The sequence below is a fragment of the Ailuropoda melanoleuca genome, chromosome 8 (assembly GCF_002007445.2).
Source record: "Ailuropoda melanoleuca isolate Jingjing chromosome 8, ASM200744v2, whole genome shotgun sequence".
Taxonomy (NCBI): domain Eukaryota; kingdom Metazoa; phylum Chordata; class Mammalia; order Carnivora; family Ursidae; genus Ailuropoda; species Ailuropoda melanoleuca.
The window spans coordinates 58,998,900-59,015,007 of record NC_048225.1 but is presented as its reverse complement, the minus strand read 5'-3'; the positions used below and the strand labels follow the sequence as shown (position 1 = coordinate 59,015,007).

The 16,108-nt window shown below is 51.6% G+C and overlaps 3 protein-coding genes across 5 annotated transcripts; 2 read left to right on the top strand and 1 right to left on the bottom strand.

The window, feature by feature from the left end:
- The first annotated feature begins 61 nt into the window (after positions 1 to 61).
- TAF10 (TATA-box binding protein associated factor 10) lies at positions 62 to 1,494 on the top strand. The gene is made up of 5 exons (XM_034666489.1): positions 62 to 325; positions 478 to 632; positions 868 to 932; positions 1,027 to 1,141; positions 1,324 to 1,494. Exons 1-5 carry the CDS (start codon positions 94 to 96, stop codon positions 1,411 to 1,413), a joined length of 657 nt encoding a protein of 218 aa, XP_034522380.1. The 5' UTR covers positions 62 to 93; the 3' UTR covers positions 1,414 to 1,494.
- ILK (integrin linked kinase) lies at positions 1,465 to 8,118 on the bottom strand. Of its 3 annotated transcripts, none has more exons than XM_002924970.4 (13): positions 7,969 to 8,118; positions 7,407 to 7,541; positions 4,091 to 4,256; positions 3,846 to 3,941; positions 3,548 to 3,644; positions 3,375 to 3,458; positions 3,188 to 3,273; positions 2,937 to 3,046; positions 2,701 to 2,828; positions 2,498 to 2,619; positions 2,300 to 2,399; positions 2,062 to 2,192; positions 1,465 to 1,874 (listed from the first exon to the last, which is right to left on the bottom strand). In XM_002924970.4, the coding sequence occupies exons 2-13, from the start codon at positions 7,493 to 7,495 to the stop codon at positions 1,725 to 1,727; spliced, it is 1,359 nt and encodes a 452-aa protein (XP_002925016.1). In that variant the 5' UTR covers positions 7,496 to 7,541; positions 7,969 to 8,118; the 3' UTR covers positions 1,465 to 1,724. The 3 variants fall into 3 exon arrangements, with proteins under 3 accessions (XP_002925016.1, XP_034522378.1, XP_034522379.1); XM_034666487.1 differs by lacking the exon at positions 7,969 to 8,118 and adding an exon at positions 7,838 to 7,962; XM_034666488.1 differs by lacking the exons at positions 7,407 to 7,541; positions 7,969 to 8,118 and adding an exon at positions 4,366 to 4,979.
- A 9-nt stretch (positions 8,119 to 8,127) lies between these two features.
- RRP8 (ribosomal RNA processing 8) lies at positions 8,128 to 12,403 on the top strand. Its single transcript, XM_002924971.4, has 7 exons — positions 8,128 to 8,377; positions 9,562 to 9,928; positions 10,129 to 10,582; positions 10,672 to 10,801; positions 11,324 to 11,430; positions 11,512 to 11,608; positions 11,832 to 12,403. The coding sequence occupies exons 1-7, from the start codon at positions 8,279 to 8,281 to the stop codon at positions 11,949 to 11,951; spliced, it is 1,374 nt and encodes a 457-aa protein (XP_002925017.1). The 5' UTR covers positions 8,128 to 8,278; the 3' UTR covers positions 11,952 to 12,403.
- The last annotated feature ends 3,705 nt before the right edge of the window (positions 12,404 to 16,108 follow it).

The following is a 16,108-nucleotide window of genomic DNA, read 5'->3' as shown; positions in this document are numbered from 1 at the left end:
GCGAAGCGCGGGGCGTGTTACGTCAGCCCTGGTGTGTGCGTAACGTGAGCGGAAGCGGAAGCGGCTCTGTTCGCCGCCTCTCCCACCGGCCCGATGAGCTGCAGCGGCTCCGGCGCGGACCCCGAGGCGGCGCCGGGATCCGCCGCCTCGGCCCCGGGTCCGGCGCCCGCGGTCTCGGCTCCCGCAGCGTTGCCTGCGGGCACCGCTGCGGAGAATAAGGCCAGCCCTGCGGGGACAGCAGGGGGACCTGGGGCTGGAGCTGCGGCAGGGGGCACGGGACCCGTGGCGGCGCGGGCCGGGGAGCCGGCGGAGCGGCGCGGGGCGGGTGAGGGCGGGCGGGTGAGGGCCGGGACGGGTGAGGGTGAGGGCAGCACCGAGGGCTGGGTCCAGTGGCGGGCGAGGGCAGAGGCTTTGAGGCCGACCTAGCCGGGGCCCCGCATCTCCCACTTCCATGTCTGTTTGCTGGTTCTTCTCCAGCTCCGGTGTCGGCGGGCGGCGCGGCGCCCCTGGAGGGGGCCATGTCTAACGGGGTTTATGTACTGCCGAGCGCGGCCAACGGGGACGTGAAGCCGGTGGTGTCCAGCACGCCTCTGGTGGATTTCCTGATGCAGCTGGAGGATTACACGCCTACGGTGGGCTTCCTGCCTGAACAAGGCTATTGGCGCGCTGTCAGGCCAACTTTCTGCTACACCGCCTGGATTTCCAGCTTCCTTTTGTACTTGCTCCCCTACTAGCTCTCTGATTTATCCCCTCTGCCCACCCAAACTGTGAGCTTCCTGAAAGCCAGGCCTGTCCTCCATTTCCTCCACCCTCTCAGCCCCGCAGTGCCCAGGGCAAATACTGACAGTCATCTCATTGATCTCTCAGATCCCAGACGCAGTGACCGGTTACTACCTGAACCGTGCTGGCTTTGAGGCCTCGGACCCACGCATGTGAGTACAGCCTGGGTGGGTAGGTTAGAGCCTTGAGTGCTTGTGTGGAGTTTATTGCCCCACTTCCTTTCTCACACCAGTTTTTTCTCTCTAGAATTCGGCTCATCTCCCTAGCTGCCCAGAAATTCATCTCAGATATTGCCAACGATGCCCTACAGCACTGCAAAATGAAGGGCACAGCTTCTGGCAGCTCCCGAAGCAAGAGCAAGGTGTGAGGGGAGCCTCATTGAATCCGTAATTACCTCCCACAGCATCGGAGGCTTAATTTGTCCTGAAACCCCTTTGGGGAAACTAAGCCCTAGGGGAGGTGAAAGACCTACTCAGGGTCACCCACCTGGGATTGAAATCTGGGCTTCCTGTGCTCAGCTGGTGCTCTTCCCTCTTCCCTCAGGACCGCAAGTACACTCTAACCATGGAGGACTTGACCCCTGCCCTCAGCGAGTATGGCATCAATGTGAAGAAGCCGCACTACTTCACCTGAGCCACCCAACCTAAATGTACTTGTCTGTCCCCTTGTCCCCACACCAGCCTGTTTTCATAATAAACTTTATTGTGACAGGCAGGGCTGGTCCCTCCCATGCTGGGAGATACCGTGTGGCAAGTGACAAAGCTCTGAGCCTAGCCCCTTTGGGGGCTGCAGTGGTAGGGATGGGGGCAGGGGATGGGCCCCATGGCTGGGGTAGTACCATGACTGGAGGCAGGGGAGGCAACCAGAGGCCTGCTGGTTTGGGGAGACATACTCCCTTAACCGTGTCCTGACACCTCTGGAGTTTAGGCAAGGGCCTTCCAGCTCTACTTGTCCTGCATCTTCTCTAGGATAGGCACAATCATGTCAAACTTGGGCCGCTTAGCAGGGTCTTCATTCATGCAGATCTTCATGAGCTTACACACATGGGGGGAAATGCCTGGTGGGATGGTAGGCCGGAGGCCTTCCAGTGCCACCTGCAAATACAGGAAAAAACAAAATGGGCTTCAGAACTTGAATATCCTGTGGAAAGAGGCCTCTAGTCCTCAGGACAGGATTACTGTATATTTGAACAAATATGGGAAGAGCCCAGCCCTGCTATAGTTATTGTCACCATCACCACCACCATTCCCCCAACACAAGTGCATACAGTTGTGCTCTCACCTTCATTCCTATCTCCATGTTGGAGAGGTCAGCAAAGGGTACCTCCCGTGTCACCAGTTCCCACAGAAGCACTGCAAAACTCCACATGTCTGCTGAGCGTCTGTTTGTATCTTCAGGCTTCTTCTGCAGAGCTGGAGAAACAGGAATTAACTGTTCCAGCTGCCTGTCCTGTTTCTGCCCCCTTTCATTACTACTGAGCTGCCCCTTCTCTACCTCCCAACATGATGCCCTCACTCACCTTCAGGCGCCACCCAGGCAGGTGCATACATGCGCCCAGGGCATTGGAAGGAGAACTTGACGTCGGCCATGCTGATTCGAGCAGTCATGTCCTCATCAATCTGAGGAAGAGAAGATAGATATGTGGAAGGAGGTAAGTCCTATTCTAGACAGGAGAAGGGCTCTGGGGGCCTGGGCCAGGAATGAAGTGTGATCTCACCATTACACTGCGGCTATTGAGTGCATGTCGTGGGATGAGGGGCTCTAATGTGTGTAGGAAGGCCATGCCCCTTGCCATGTCCAACGCAAACTTCACAGCCTGGCTCTGGTCCACAACGAAATCTAAGGAGGAAAGAGTCAAACAGTTTGGGGAGGCTCACATACCCTGCCCCCATCCCATGAAATTTGGTATCCCCTACTCACTGGTGCCTTCGTGTAATACATTGTACAGGGATCCATATGGCATCCAGTGTGTGATGAGGGTGGGGTGAGGAGCAGGTGGAGACTGACAGGCACCTAGCACTGGGAGCACATTTGGATGCGAGAAAATCCTGGAAGACGGAGAGTATCCCTAGCTGAGATGCACATAAAAGATCTCCCTTTGGGTGCTAATCAGGGTTTCTTGGAACCAGCAGCTTCCCATTTAGGCCTTGCCCCACCTGAGACGGGGACACTCCTCGTTGAAGTCCCTGCTCTTCCTTGTACTCCAGTCTCGAACCTTTAGCACCTTCACGACGATGTCATTGCCCTGCCAACGGCCCTTCCATAGCTGAGAGACAGGTAAGGGTTAGAAAGCTGTAACTAAGGCCACTGTTTTCTTGTCCACTAACTGGAAGAAAAATTTTAAATAGGCACAGAGCAGGTAATTTGTAGGGGATTGGGGAGGAAGGGGTAAGAAAAGCAGGGTCACCTCTCCAGAGTGATTCTCGTTGAGCTTTGCCAGAAAGTTGAGCTGTTTGAAGTCAATGCCGGAGTGTTTGTTCAGAGTCCCATTTCCTGAGAGTGTGGGCAGGTCAGGTACCCAAGCTTCACCCTAACCCAGCTCCAGCAGCCCCAGGTTATTCCCTTGACCACCCCTCCCCTTACAACTGACTCACGGGGCCGAGTGCGGGTGGTTCCCTTCCAGAATGTGTCCTTGTATGGAATACGGGTAAGGTTCTGGCCCATCTTCTCTGCCCGCTCTGTGGAAGAAAAATAGCTTTGGCTCCAGTTGTAGTATGGAGCAAGGAGATAGGGAGAAGAAAGGATACAAATGAGTTGGGGGACAGACCTCGGAGGAGCTCTCTCAGGGGTGCCTTGGCTTTGTCCACAGGCATCTCTCCATACTTGTTACAAATGCTGACAAGGGCCCCGTTAGCTACCAGGTCCTGGAATGAAAAGGTGGTTGTGATGAGGGGCTCTGCTGCCTTCCTGGCAGTCACAACCATCCATCAATACAGATGTAGTACCAGCTCTGAGTGTCATATATTCAGCAGTACTTACAGGATGGATTGAAGGTTCTAGAATCTCCCATGCAGGCTCAGACTTTGCTTCCCACCCATCCCAGGGCTCAGGGCCTTAGTACTCACCTCTGCAACCTGATCTTGGCCCCAAAAACAGGCATAGTGCAGGGGCACATTTCCATGCTCGTTCACTGCATTGATGTCAGCTTTGTACTGCAGCAGCTGGTCCCCATGGCCAAGTAGAAGAGGCAGAAGACAGTCAAATGAGAGGTGGGAGTTGAGGTGTCCAAGGAAGAAGAGTACATGTGTCATAATGCTTGTGACTAACTTCCAGACATGTATGTAATGTAGGTGAGAGCATTCATGCATACCTTCTGCACAATATCACGGTGTCCATGGCTGGCTGCCAGGTGCAGGGGGGTGTCATCCCCACGGTTCATCACATTGATTCGTGCCCCCCGCATGATCAACATCTCAACCACAGCAGAACGGCCCTCTCGGCAAGCCCAGTGCAAGGGGGAGAAGCCATGATCATCCCTTTGAGGAAGGGACATTTGGTCATTGATCTGGAGGTGGGATGGGGGCAAAGGCTTTCATATGGGAAAAACTGGTAGTTTCTCTGAATAATCTCCCTGGGAAACCTTACCTGTCCAGGACTCTGATTCTCATTCATGCCAGCAACTCCCAAAGCCATCCAATTAAGACCTTCCCCTGAGCTTCAAACCTAAGCAACCACCACCTGAAATCTCAACAAATCCATATGATCACCGTCTCTGTCACCATCTCCCACTAGCCTTTCTTCCTTGGCATGCCCTATCTCATTAAATGGTAGCATTTTTCATCTGGTTTTCTCTGCATTCCTTTTGCAACATCTGTTGGTCCTTTCTGTTTCCACTGCATTTCACATCCCCCTAAGTATACTACTTGTGGCACTGGATTGTAAAAATCTTAATGAGCTGTCTTGTCTGCTAGACTGAGCTTCTTGAGAGAATGGATTGACAGCAGGTGTTCAGTGCATGTTAATACAAGGGACGGGTGTCTTGGAGAAGGAAAGTCACAAATCATGGGAGAAGAAGCAAGCTTACCAATAGGCTCTGGTACTGAAACCGAAGATCTAAAAATGGACTGTGATTAAAATAACGTTTTGGAAGGGTTTATCATGAAAAAGAGAAATGCTTTTGGTAAGTCATTACTAATCAGGCAGATATCAAACCAGGATTTGGTTTGGTAAAACAGGATTCCTCTACTCAAGCAGGCCTGGTCCCAGAAAACAGAGGAAAATGAGAATGGCTTCTTTAGAAAGAAAACGATCTGACTTTTTACCCCCAAGGACATGTATTTTCTCAAGTCAAAGAACTGTACAAAAAAAGAAAGAAAAAACATTTGGTGGGAGCTGGGCCTGCCTGACAGCCCGGGGCCATAAAAGGAAATTCCCTCCAGTCTCCAGTGTGTGAAGATCCAAGGGGCGGGGCAGGGGGCCGTCTGTGGTCTGAGACTGCAGCCTCCGGATGCCTTAGTGCTGCGGTCACTTCCCTTGTGGGGGCTCTAGGCATGGCCTGAAACAGATCAGGGGTCTGGGCACTGCAGGCCATCCAGATGACCCCCTCCCCCAGGGGACGGGGGTGTGTGTGGCCTTCAACGACTTCCCTCCACAGCTGCCCTCATCTGCTCACTTAGAGATAGCCAAAAACTTTCCTGGAGGTGGATTACCCCCACCCACCCCCCTCCGAAGCAACTACCATCCCCTACTCATCAGGGAGTTTTGCCTCCCAGCTCTTTAATTTGTGACCTGGTTTATCAGCCTCCTGCAGTCTGTGGCACAGCAGGCCAGAGCCTGAGGGCAAAAGTATGAGCATAAGGTTCCGCTCGCTGTCAGACTGCCTGCCATCTCAGGGCCACAGACTATAAGCCCGAAGAGCCCTGCAGGGAGTTCACCCCACCTCATACCCAGCATATAGCCAGCTTGGGCCTCCAAAGCCTTCCAGTTTCACTAATGCCAACCCTTCACCTCTTGGCACTAAAGAGTTTTATAAAACGCAACTGGATAACTTCACCTAAGCCTTTAGAACCCTACCAACAAAATAATAAGAGTGCTCACTGTCTTTATCTGAGCACCCTTTGAAGAATTACGAAAGAATTATGTAAATTATAAAAGAATACAAAAAATGGGAAAAAGTGACCAGGAATTATGGAGGAATAGCAGAAAGCCTAATAATGAGAACCTGTGAAGCCTGGATGAAGATGACAGGTGATCCTTACTTCTCAAACCTAAAAACTGAAGAAATAAAATTTTAAAATAAAAAAACCCTAAAGCCCACCATCCTGAATCATCAACATCACTACTGCTTTTCTTGCTATCTCAGCCAACCTTGAAGAACTTGTCTACATCCACTCTCTATTTCCTCACCTCCCATTCAGTTTGCCACCAGGCTGCTGCCTTGGGGGCTGGCATTATGTCTGCTTCTGGGCCTCTAGCACAGGGGTATTCATGGTACTTTAAATGAAGGAACCCGGTGTTACCTGGTTTCTTCATCCATTTTCCTCTATGGCAGCCTTCACAAACATCATCAAATACATTATTAATTGTAAATTCAATCGTTACTTTAAAGTGCTCAAGTTCTTTGACTTTCCAACAGCCTATACTACTGTTGACTACTCCCCCTTCATTGAAACATTCACTTCTCTGAGCTTTACTAACGTATTTTCCTGTTTCTCCTGCAACCTCCAGTTGCACCTTTTCAGTCTTGCAGGCTTCTCATCCCCTCTGTCACACCCATGTCTTCAGGTTTCATCTATACGCTTACATCTCCCAAATCTGTGTCTCCAAGTCAGATCTCTCTCCTGAAATCCGAATCTGTATAACCAACAACCTACTCAACACTTCCACTCCACTGTACTCCACTTTAACAGGTTAGAGCGGCAGTCATCATCCTTCAGCCTTGTCCAACTCGGTAAAAGCAACCACCATCTACCCAAGAGTCTGAGCCAGAACCCTGGTCATCATCTTTACTTCTTCACTTCCCACACCAAGTCTCATCAGTTCTTTATCCTAAAGATTTCAGGAATCTGATCACTTCTTTCTTTTTCATCTGCCCCCATTCTAGTCTAAGGCATCACCACTTCTGGAACAGACTAAGCAAATGCTTCTCCACATGGCTACCTGCTCTTCAGAAAATATCCAAGATGACACTTAAATGGACAATCTCATCACAGCAGGGCTTTAAACCCTTGTTCTTAGAATAATGACCTTATTATAGCATAAATATCCTTGCATGATCTGACTGACGCTTGCAGCAGACCTCTCCAGTCTTATCTCCTGTGGTTTACCACTTGTACCCAATGCTTCAGTACACAGAAGCTCATAGAAGTCGTCTATCGATACTCCAGCCATTTGGAACCGTAGACAATTTCCAGATACTCCGTTCTCTGTCTTGCCTCCTAGCTTTCGCAGTTCACTGAGGCTGGAAAGCTCTCTGCAGCCTGTGCCCGTGAAACTCTTGTTGAGCAGTCAAGATTCAGCAGAAACACAGCTTCCTCTGTGGAGACCCTCTGCCCCCCACAGGCTGTGCTTTGCACTCGTCGTACTGGGTAGGAAAGTCAGCCGCTCCCAGCCAACGTGAGCACCCCACATCGCGGAGAGGAACACGTCTTTGCCCTTCTTCTCACCCACCAGCCACCTCAGCTCACCCCTGGTTGAGGTCGTTCTCCGTGTTGTCCAGCCACAGGCGAACGGCCACCGCGTTACCCTCCCGGCACTGAGTGAAAATGTCGTCCATGGCAGCGTCCCGGCGCCGAGTCCCCTAGACTGGGGAAGCCTGCGGACTGTGGAGGGATCCAGGGAAGGGGGGTAAACCCTGAGCTTTGTCCCCTACCGAGATGAGTGTTTGTGAAGGGAGTGGGGGTCTCCCGCTGCCTCCCCGGCTAGTGGAGGTCTGGGAACGAGTTCGGGAAGGCGGGATGATCCCTGACCGTGTCCCCTGGGCGCGAGGGAAAGACGGGTCCGCGCGAGGTAGGGGGTGATTGGGAAGTAGAGTCCCGTGAAGGGGTGTCGGCGAACAAGCTAGGGGACCCTACCCGCGAAAAGACCTGGGGGGAGGGGGAGTTCAGGCGCCCTATACCCTGGAAGGGACGATCGGGGGTCCTTCCCGGGGCTGGCCCTCGTGCCCTACTCGGTATTCGGGCCGAGTGAAGGCTGACGGGTTGGCAGGGGTCGAGCCTTGGGGAAGGGCACGGGTACTCCCGCACTCACCGGGACTCGGGCTGGAGGAGCCTTCTTCGGGGAACTCCCGTCCGGCCGCGCCCGCCGCCCGGCCCCGCCCCTGGCCCTCTCTGGCCAGCGCGGGCCCCCATTCCTCCCTCCCTCTCGCCTCTCTTGTCCTTCTAGCCGGCAGTGCCTAAACTCGATGGTTTCCGGCGCCGCGCCGGCCGCTCTAGCCACCGAGGTTTTCACTCTTTGGTTTCCGGCTCAGTTCCGGCGGCTCTGAGCGCTCGATTTACCGGAGACGCGCTCTGCACGTGGAGAGTTGTGTGGACCGGGCGACGTCGCCCACCCCACCCGCATGTTTGAGGAGCCGGAGTGGGCCGAGGAGGCCCCAGTAGCCACGGGCCTCGCGCCTGTGGCCTCACGGCCTCGGCCCGCCTCAGTCTCGCAAGTCAAGGTGAGCGGCCCTGCAGGGAGCTGTTTGAAGCGGAGAAGCCTGCCCTGGTGGATCCGAGCGTTGGGGCTCGCTGTGTGTGCGTGTGTGTGCGTTGGGCGGGGTGCCTGCGACCCGCAGAAGACCCGACCGAGAGCTGTTGCGTAGAAGTTAGTGGAGTGAAGGCGGAATCTTGGACAGGAAAAGCACGTGCGGAGGCTCTGGGACAAGAAAGCATGTCGTGTTGTTAGGGTTACACACAGAGTAATCTGTGTGGTTGGAGCACAGAGAGTGAGAGGTTATGCCATCGAAGTTGGAGAGGCAGAGTAGAAGTTTTGCATATTTTATCGATAGAAGCCAGTGAAACGGTTTTAGCAGGGGAATGATTTCTTAAAATTGCATTTTGAAAAGTCGTTGGTTTCATTGTGGAGTTTGGATTGGAGAGAGTAAGAGTGAATGACAGTGAAGGATTTTATCAGCACTGCCATTCTAAAGGAGTGGTGCAGTGTGGGTACTGAAAACCTCCAGGTTAAGTGCCTGGCCTGGGACCTCTCAGCAGGACTTAAATCCAGAAGGCCTCCCAGACAAGAGACCTTCTCCTTTTAGCCTTTGCAGATGTGAAGGCGTTGTACTTCCTCAGGCTCTTCCTACCTTTCAGTCAGCATCCAACATCTGCCTTCTTTATTGCCTCCTCTTCATCCCCTCAACCCACTGCTATAATCTTTGCCACTGGTCTTTCCATCTGCAGCTTGTCCCTTTCCGCTTATTCTCTACACTACAGCAAGACTCATCTTAAGTACACACCTGTGATCCTGTCACTCTTGTTTTCAGAAACCTCCCTAGCTTTTATAGAAAGATATAGAAAGCTGCAGGCAAAAGCCTGAGATTGAGGTCTGGAACTCCTGTTCTCTGGCCTTGGTCCTGTTGCTTGTGGCCTTACCACATTCCTCTGGGGAACTCCATTTTCTCATCTGCAAATTGAAGAAGTGAGGTGGGTGGTTTCTCTGCTCTCCAGCTTCCCAAAGGTTGAGATGGTGACTTAAAAGTTGTTCAGGGTCTGGCAGGCTTCATGACAAGCTAGTGAAGTTAACTAAGAATAATCCAGATGCTTCCACCAGCATCTGAATCAGGTCTCCACCTCTGTCTTCTTACTCTCCAGGCCCCAGCTATTCACCTCGCCCCTTCTCTCTTCCCTTGTTTTCTCTCAGGGCTCCAAGCACCGTCAGCTCTTGGCCACATTACGGGCCCTGGAGGCAGCATCTCTTCCCCACCAACCCCCTGGCCTGCCCGGCAGTGACTCTGAAGAGGATGTGGTGGAAAGGAAGAAGAAACGCCCGAAAAAGGCCTCATCTACTGGTGCTTCTACTGAAGTAGAGAAAAAGAAGAAAAAGAAATGTCAAAAACAGGGCCCACTTGGCAGTGACTGTGAAGAAAAGGAAGTAAAAAAGAAGAAAAAGTGCCTCAGAGGGGTTCTTAGTGCCAGTGACTCTGCTGAAGAACAGAAAAGAAAGAGAAAATGCCAGAAACAGGCCCACTTAAGCCCCGCCCATCTCCTGGACATTGACCACCAAACAGGTACTAGTGGTTGTGTGTATGTGTGTGGGACATGACAGAGGTTACCTGCCACCATTAGGTTTGGGGTTAGGCAATAAGAAGTATTTTCATCCAGGCCACAGTCTCTTTTTCAAGGACAGGAGTATGGCCAGGATGATTGCCAGACCTCCAAATTCAGAGGCTCTTGCCCCAAATATGGTTTCTCATCTCCCTCCCTTCAGGTCCCAAAGCTTGGAAGAGTAGTGCTACAAATGACCTATCCAAGTCAAGTCCTGGGTCCATTTCTGCCAACCCTTCCCAGACCTTGAGTCGTAAGCAGTGGCGGAACCGGCAGAAGAACAAACGTAGACATAAGAACAAGTTTCGGCCACCTCAGCCGCCAGACCAAGCTCCAGCCACAGCCCCCGCAGAGGAGACAGAGATGCCTCCTGCCCCCAGCCCAGATCACCACGAGGATCGGGCAGGAGCTCTGCGAGCCCGCATGGCACAGCGGCTGGATGGTGCCCGATTTCGCTACCTCAACGAACAGCTATACTCAGGGCCTAGCAGTGCTGCACAGCGTCTCTTCCAGGAAGACCCTGAGGCCTTTCTCCTCTATCACCGCGGCTTCCAGAACCAAGTCAAGAAGTGGCCACTGCAGCCAGTGGACCGCATCGCCAGGGATCTTCGCCAGCGGTGAATGGGGGTTGGGCACTGTGAGAAGCAATGTGGGTCAGTCATGGCTCAGACTAGACCAGTGAGTGATCCCTCCCCTCCACTCCCAGGCCTGCGTCCCTGGTTGTAGCTGACTTCGGCTGCGGGGACTGCCGCCTGGCTTCAAGTATCCGGAACCCCGTGCATTGCTTTGACTTGGCCTCTCTGGACCCCAGGGTCACTGTGTGTGACATGGCCCAGGTAAACCCTTCTGTCTCTCTGTGTATGTGGCCTGTGCTCTGGACCAGCCTCTGTGTGCTAATCTGTAATGCTCCCTCCCTCCGCACCCCCCTCCTGGTGTCTGGTGCTAGCAGTCAGTGCTGGATTTTTTTTCTTTCTTTCTTTCTTTCTTTCTTTCTTTCTTTCTTTCTTTCTCTCTCTCTCTCTTTCTTTCTCTCTCTCTCTCCTCCTTCATTTCCTTCCTTTCCTTCCTTTCCTTTCTTTTCTTTCTTTCTTTCTTTCTCTTTCTTTCTTTCTTTCTTTCTTTCTTTTTTAAGATATACTTGGTTTATTTATATATTTTTTAAGACTTTATTTATTTGAGAGAGAGGGAGAAGCATCCTGTTGAGCAGGGAGCCCAGTATGGGGCTCCATCCCAGGACCCTGGGATCATGATCCGAGCTGAAGGCGGACGCTTAACCGACTGAGCCACCCAGGCACCCCTCAGTGCTGGATTTTTGCTCCCCATGTTGTGTGCTTTATACAGTACTCCCACTCTTACAGGTGCCTCTGGAGGATGAGTCCGTGGATGTGGCTGTGTTCTGCCTTTCACTGATGGGAACCAACATCAGAGACTTCCTAGAGGAGGCAAATCGAGTGCTGAAGCAAGGGTAGGAGCTCCCGGGACACAGATGCGTGTATATGTGCACAGGTATACATCTGTGTATTTACACAGAACTACTTCTTCTCAGGGGTCTCTTGAAAGTGGCTGAAGTCAGTAGCCGGTTTGAAGATGTTCGGACCTTTCTGGGAGCTGTGACCAAACTGGGCTTCAAGATCATCTCCAAGGTAAGGGCCCCAAGAAGTCTCCCTGTTTGTCTTGTGCAGTCTTTTTGAGGGTAATGGTGTTTAGGAAGGAGGCCATAGGCACAGGCACAGACATTTGCTTTTTGAAGGCATGAGTCATGGGAGAGCCCTGGGAAGCTCTCTGAACAAAGGCGGGACATGGATAGAGGTGTTTTGAGGAGCTAGGATGAGGATTTGGATCTCACTAGGTCTTTTCCACCCCTAGGACCTTACCAACAGCCACTTCTTCTTGTTTGACTTTGAAAAGACTGGGCCTCCTCGAGTAGGGCCCAAGGCTCAACTCACAGGCCTGAAGCTTCAGCCATGTCTCTACAAGCGCAGGTGACCTCTGGGCCCGCCTTGAAAGGGGAGGCCAGTCTTGAACTCCAGGCTCACAACTCTGAAGACTGTATCCAGCCAGTCTCTGATCCAGGAACTGGTACATCCCTTTCGCTGTCCTCAGACCAAAGTGTGATGAAAACCTCTGGTTCAGCCCTGCTTTAATGAAGGTTTCTTGTTGTGAGAAGCATAAAGTCATTTGGGCTAGCTAAAGCATAGGAGTTTATTGTGAAAATACAAGGTATCTGGGAATGATGGGTCCTCCAGCTGCGGGAACTAGCTGGTTTGGAATTCAAGGCCTCTCTGGGTTTGGCTCCTCTTTCCATCTCTCAGGAGTCACGTGGACTTTCTGCCCTGGCATCTCTACTCTCTTCTCTTCTCACCTCCGTCTGCTGAGAAAGTCTACAGCCAGGACTGGATGCATAAGAGGTGCTCAATAAATTGTAGCTATGGCTGTGATGTGTTGTAAGCCTTATTATTTTTTAAAGTCATTTCCTAGGTAGGGTTGGAGGTCAAATAGTGAAGAATGGATTTGTTGACTGAGGAATACTCTGGGAGGGCTCAAGATAGGCCTTTCAGTGGGCTTCATTTCACAGGGTATTTAGAGATTGTTGATAAGATTCTGAGATGTTCTTGGAGGAGGGCGGTAAGGGAGCTGCGTCTCTTCATAAATAACAATCGGTTGGGGCGCCTGGGTAGCGCAGTCGTTAGGCGTCTGCCTTCGGCTCAGGGTGTGATCCCAGCATTCCGGGATCGAGTCCCACATCGGGCTCCTCTGCTGGGAGCCTGCTTCTTCCTCTCCCACTCCCCCTGCTTGTGTCCCCTCTCTTGCTGGCTATCTCTGTCAAATAAATAAATAAATAAATCTTAAATAAATAAATAAATAAATAACAATTGGTTGATGCCATGGTAGGCTGGGGGATTGGGCTGTCCATTGGCACAAGGGTCTGTTTGTTGTTTCCAACTTGCAGTGGGCCCCGGATCAGCATGTCCTGGGAAAGCTATGGGCAAGGAAGTTTGGTGTTGGAAAAAGATGAACGGGGGTGATAGACCCTTTGGCCTCTCCTGGAAGGTATCTGCCATGTCCAGGTGTAAAGATGCAGCATTTTACCTATTTGCAAGAGCAAAAACTGAGAGTGCCCACTGGGACACAGCTTCCAGGGCTCTGAGCCAGTCATATGCCTCCAGTGAGGGGATGGCAGCTTTGAGGTAGGCTGTGGGCCAGAGGGCACATTGGGAGGCTAGGCAGTGCACCAAAGCGTCTTTGCGTGTGCTCTTGTCTGCTGAGTACTTGTCTGACTGACAGTCTTACTCGTCCTAGCTTGGTTGTTCCCTACCAGGACCACCGCTCCTAAAGCAGAATTAATTTCTTCATCTGCATTCTCCAAACTGCATTGTAATTGCTTTGTGCATTAGGCTGCGGTCTTTTCAAGTCATATTTGTCTTTGTATTTCCAGAGCTTGTCGCTGAGGTGGTGGAATAACAGGTCTGTTGAAGGACTGATGAAAACAGAGTATTGCAGGAACCCAGGTTCAGGGTACAAGATGTGGGCACTGAGGACTAGGGAAGATGGAAGAAGTAAGCAGATGGAAGAACTTGAACAGGTGGGATGATGAGGGTTGGTGAGAGAGGAATCTGCAGTGAGTCTGGTTTCTCGCCTGAGCAACAGGTTGGGCTGGTGCTGCTGTTCAGAGTGTTGGGTTGTAGGTAGCTCTTCGATGTTCGTTGGGAAGAGGGACGTCAGAGTGCCAGGAGAGACCCGTGCTAGGATTTGGGAATCAGCAGTCTAGAGGAGGTGTCATTCAAGTCATGGGAATAGATAAGATATCCAGAGTAAGGTAGTGAGAAGAGAAAAGGGCGCTGAAAAAACTGGAGCATTTAGTGGATGGGCAGAGGCAAGTGGATCAGTCACGGTGACAAGATGAGAAGGTCAGGCTGGAGACAGAGGAGTGAAACCGGGAGAGTGGATGCTTTCAATATGGAAGGAAAGCATGGGGAGGTTGTCCGCTGTCAAACTCTATTGCAAGGTCTGTTAAAATTTACAGTGAAGTCAGATTGCAGTGAGTGAAGTTTGCTGAATACTGTTGAGGGCCTGTTTGATTTTATATGACTTTATGGTTACACCAACCAGCCCAGTGTGTGGTTATCTCTGCCTACTCAGCAATCTAGGTATAACGGGGGGGGGGGGCGGGAATGAGTACTAAGGGATCATCCAGAGTTGGAATCTTGCCATGCAATAGAAACGAAAGCAAGCGAGGGCATTTCACACCGCTCAGAAGTAACTGATCACTCTGCTGGATCGTGCACTATTGTAGAAGAGGTAGGAGAGTGAAGACATGGGGTGGGCTATTGCACTGGGAATCATTAAACAAGTGACCTGGGCAGGTAAGAGGTGGTGGTCAGAAATGGGAGTGCTTGAATTATTAGTGATGGAAGCACAGCAGCTCCCGGCGAAGGCTGCGTCTAGAATGAAGCCACAGTGCCTGAGAGGCGTGTGAAAGAGGTTGCCCATATGTTGGGTAATGGACGGAGGTCTTGGGTATTATGGGGAGGTCTTGTCTGAATGGACTTTGACGTTCTTCAGGATGATGGTAGAAGTCGGCATGGAATAGGTGCCAACCTCTCAAGGAAGGGGGCGGATCCATGGAATGCATTTCAGAAGTGCAGGGAGTTTGGACTGCCTTCTAGAAACTTCCATTGTGGGAGCGATGTGAGGCTGGTGAGTGGAGCTGGCTTCCAAGCAGCCAAGATAAAATACCCCCACCGCCCTCTCCAGCTTGTCAGGATTCACTGGAGATTACTGGTGAAATGATTATTATGGCAGCTGCATGGGACAGGAGCCTCCGAGGATAAGGAGAAGCAGGCCACGAAGTCCAAGGAAAGTGTTGGAGTAGCAGGCATCTCGCTGTGGGACACACATTACAGACAGTTCCCTGTCTCTGTTCTTTTGCACATGTTTATATTCCTAGGTCTTGGTTAATTTTCCCTGTTTTTCTTCTTGGTTAATTTTCCCTGTTTTTCTATTCTCAGCAGGACAGCTGGGTCTCTGCCTTTCTCCTTTTTTTTTTTTTGTTCTCCTTACTTATAATTTGGATTCTTTTTTTGCCTATTCTGGCTGTTATCCACCCAAGTAAATGTCTCTGGGTTTGACTCAGGCCTTGGACTCCCCGTAACTCAGTCCAGCCCCACTAGTGTCTCCGTCAGTTGCTCCGATTCTGAAAGCGGGACCCCCCTGAACCTGATCTGGGGCCTCCTGGCTCCATCAGCTTCAGGACAAACTCTTGGGCAAGCCCACGCTCCTTGGTGTTTAATGCCAAGAGCCTAGGCTGGAGAGGGAACAGTGTATCTCCTTAAGAAATACAGTATGCCAGCTGTTCAGAGAACAAACTAGTTTAAAGAACAATTTGAGAAGAGATTGAAGGAAGGGCAAGAGTAGTAAGAGGTAAGTTGGAGGGGGTTGCTGTACCGTGCAAGGCAGTGCATTTTAATCACCTAGTGATGACCAGGCCCTCCCCCGGTTTCTGATTTGCTTTGGTTTTTCACAGTGAAGCAGGAAGCAGGGTTGAGAGAGTAGCAAGGAAGGAATTGTAGTTTTGAGGCGAAGAGTGCATAAACATCCTTAAGAGAGTTAAGAGGGAATGAACGAGTGAGGGAAATGGAGTATGGTTGCCGGTGGTATTAATAGCAGGCTTGAGACAAGGTCAGAAAGAGGATGCATGGGAAGAGACCGTGTAGGATCTCTGTAGCGAGCTTACTGTTGTGAGACAGCACAGCTGGACTGTGAGGACCCACCCCCGTCACCTCAGATCTAACTGTGGGCTCCACTGGGACCATTCAGGAAGCTTGAGGTATTTATATTCCTGAGGCCAAGGAACGATGAGCCTGGAGTCTGACTCGTGCCCTGGGAACGTAGAGGGCAAGCAGAGGCTCACTAACTGTTTTAGTGGTGGAGCGGGGGGAGGGCCACGGCTTTTGCATTGGCCTGCATTCCCAGAATTTGCTGTGGCAAGTGATGCATGTGTGTATCCTGTGCGTCTTGCGGGAGAGGGGGAAGCGTGGGGTGGTCTTGGTTCCCTTCCAGGAGGACCGTTTGAGGAGGCAAGGAGACCTCAGCACAAAGAAGCTAGGAGTGTGCCTTGTGGGCTGAGGAGGGAATTGCAGGAG

Bases quoted from the DNA above. Each gene is read 5' to 3' on its own strand.
- RRP8 (XM_002924971.4), top strand. From the start codon at position 8,279: ATGTTTGAGGAGCCGGAGTGGGCCGAGGAGGCCCCAGTAGCCACGGGC. The intron at 10,583-10,671 runs GTGAATGGGGGT...CTCCACTCCCAG, and splicing joins GCCAGGGATCTTCGCCAGCG to GCCTGCGTCCCTGGTTGTAG. The intron at 11,609-11,831 runs GTAAGGGCCCCA...TTCCACCCCTAG, and splicing joins GCTTCAAGATCATCTCCAAG to GACCTTACCAACAGCCACTT.
- TAF10 (XM_034666489.1), top strand. From the start codon at position 94: ATGAGCTGCAGCGGCTCCGGCGCGGACCCCGAGGCGGCGCCGGGATCC. The intron at 326-477 runs GTGAGGGCGGGC...GTTCTTCTCCAG, and splicing joins GGCGGAGCGGCGCGGGGCGG to CTCCGGTGTCGGCGGGCGGC. The intron at 933-1,026 runs GTGAGTACAGCC...TTTTCTCTCTAG, and splicing joins GAGGCCTCGGACCCACGCAT to AATTCGGCTCATCTCCCTAG.
- ILK (XM_002924970.4), bottom strand. From the start codon at position 7,495: ATGGACGACATTTTCACTCAGTGCCGGGAGGGTAACGCGGTGGCCGTT. The intron at 3,047-3,187 runs GTGACCCTGCTT...CCTGTCTCTCAG, and splicing joins ACGAGAATCACTCTGGAGAG to CTATGGAAGGGCCGTTGGCA. The intron at 2,620-2,700 runs GTGAGTAGGGGA...TTTCCTCCTTAG, and splicing joins TGTATTACACGAAGGCACCA to ATTTCGTTGTGGACCAGAGC.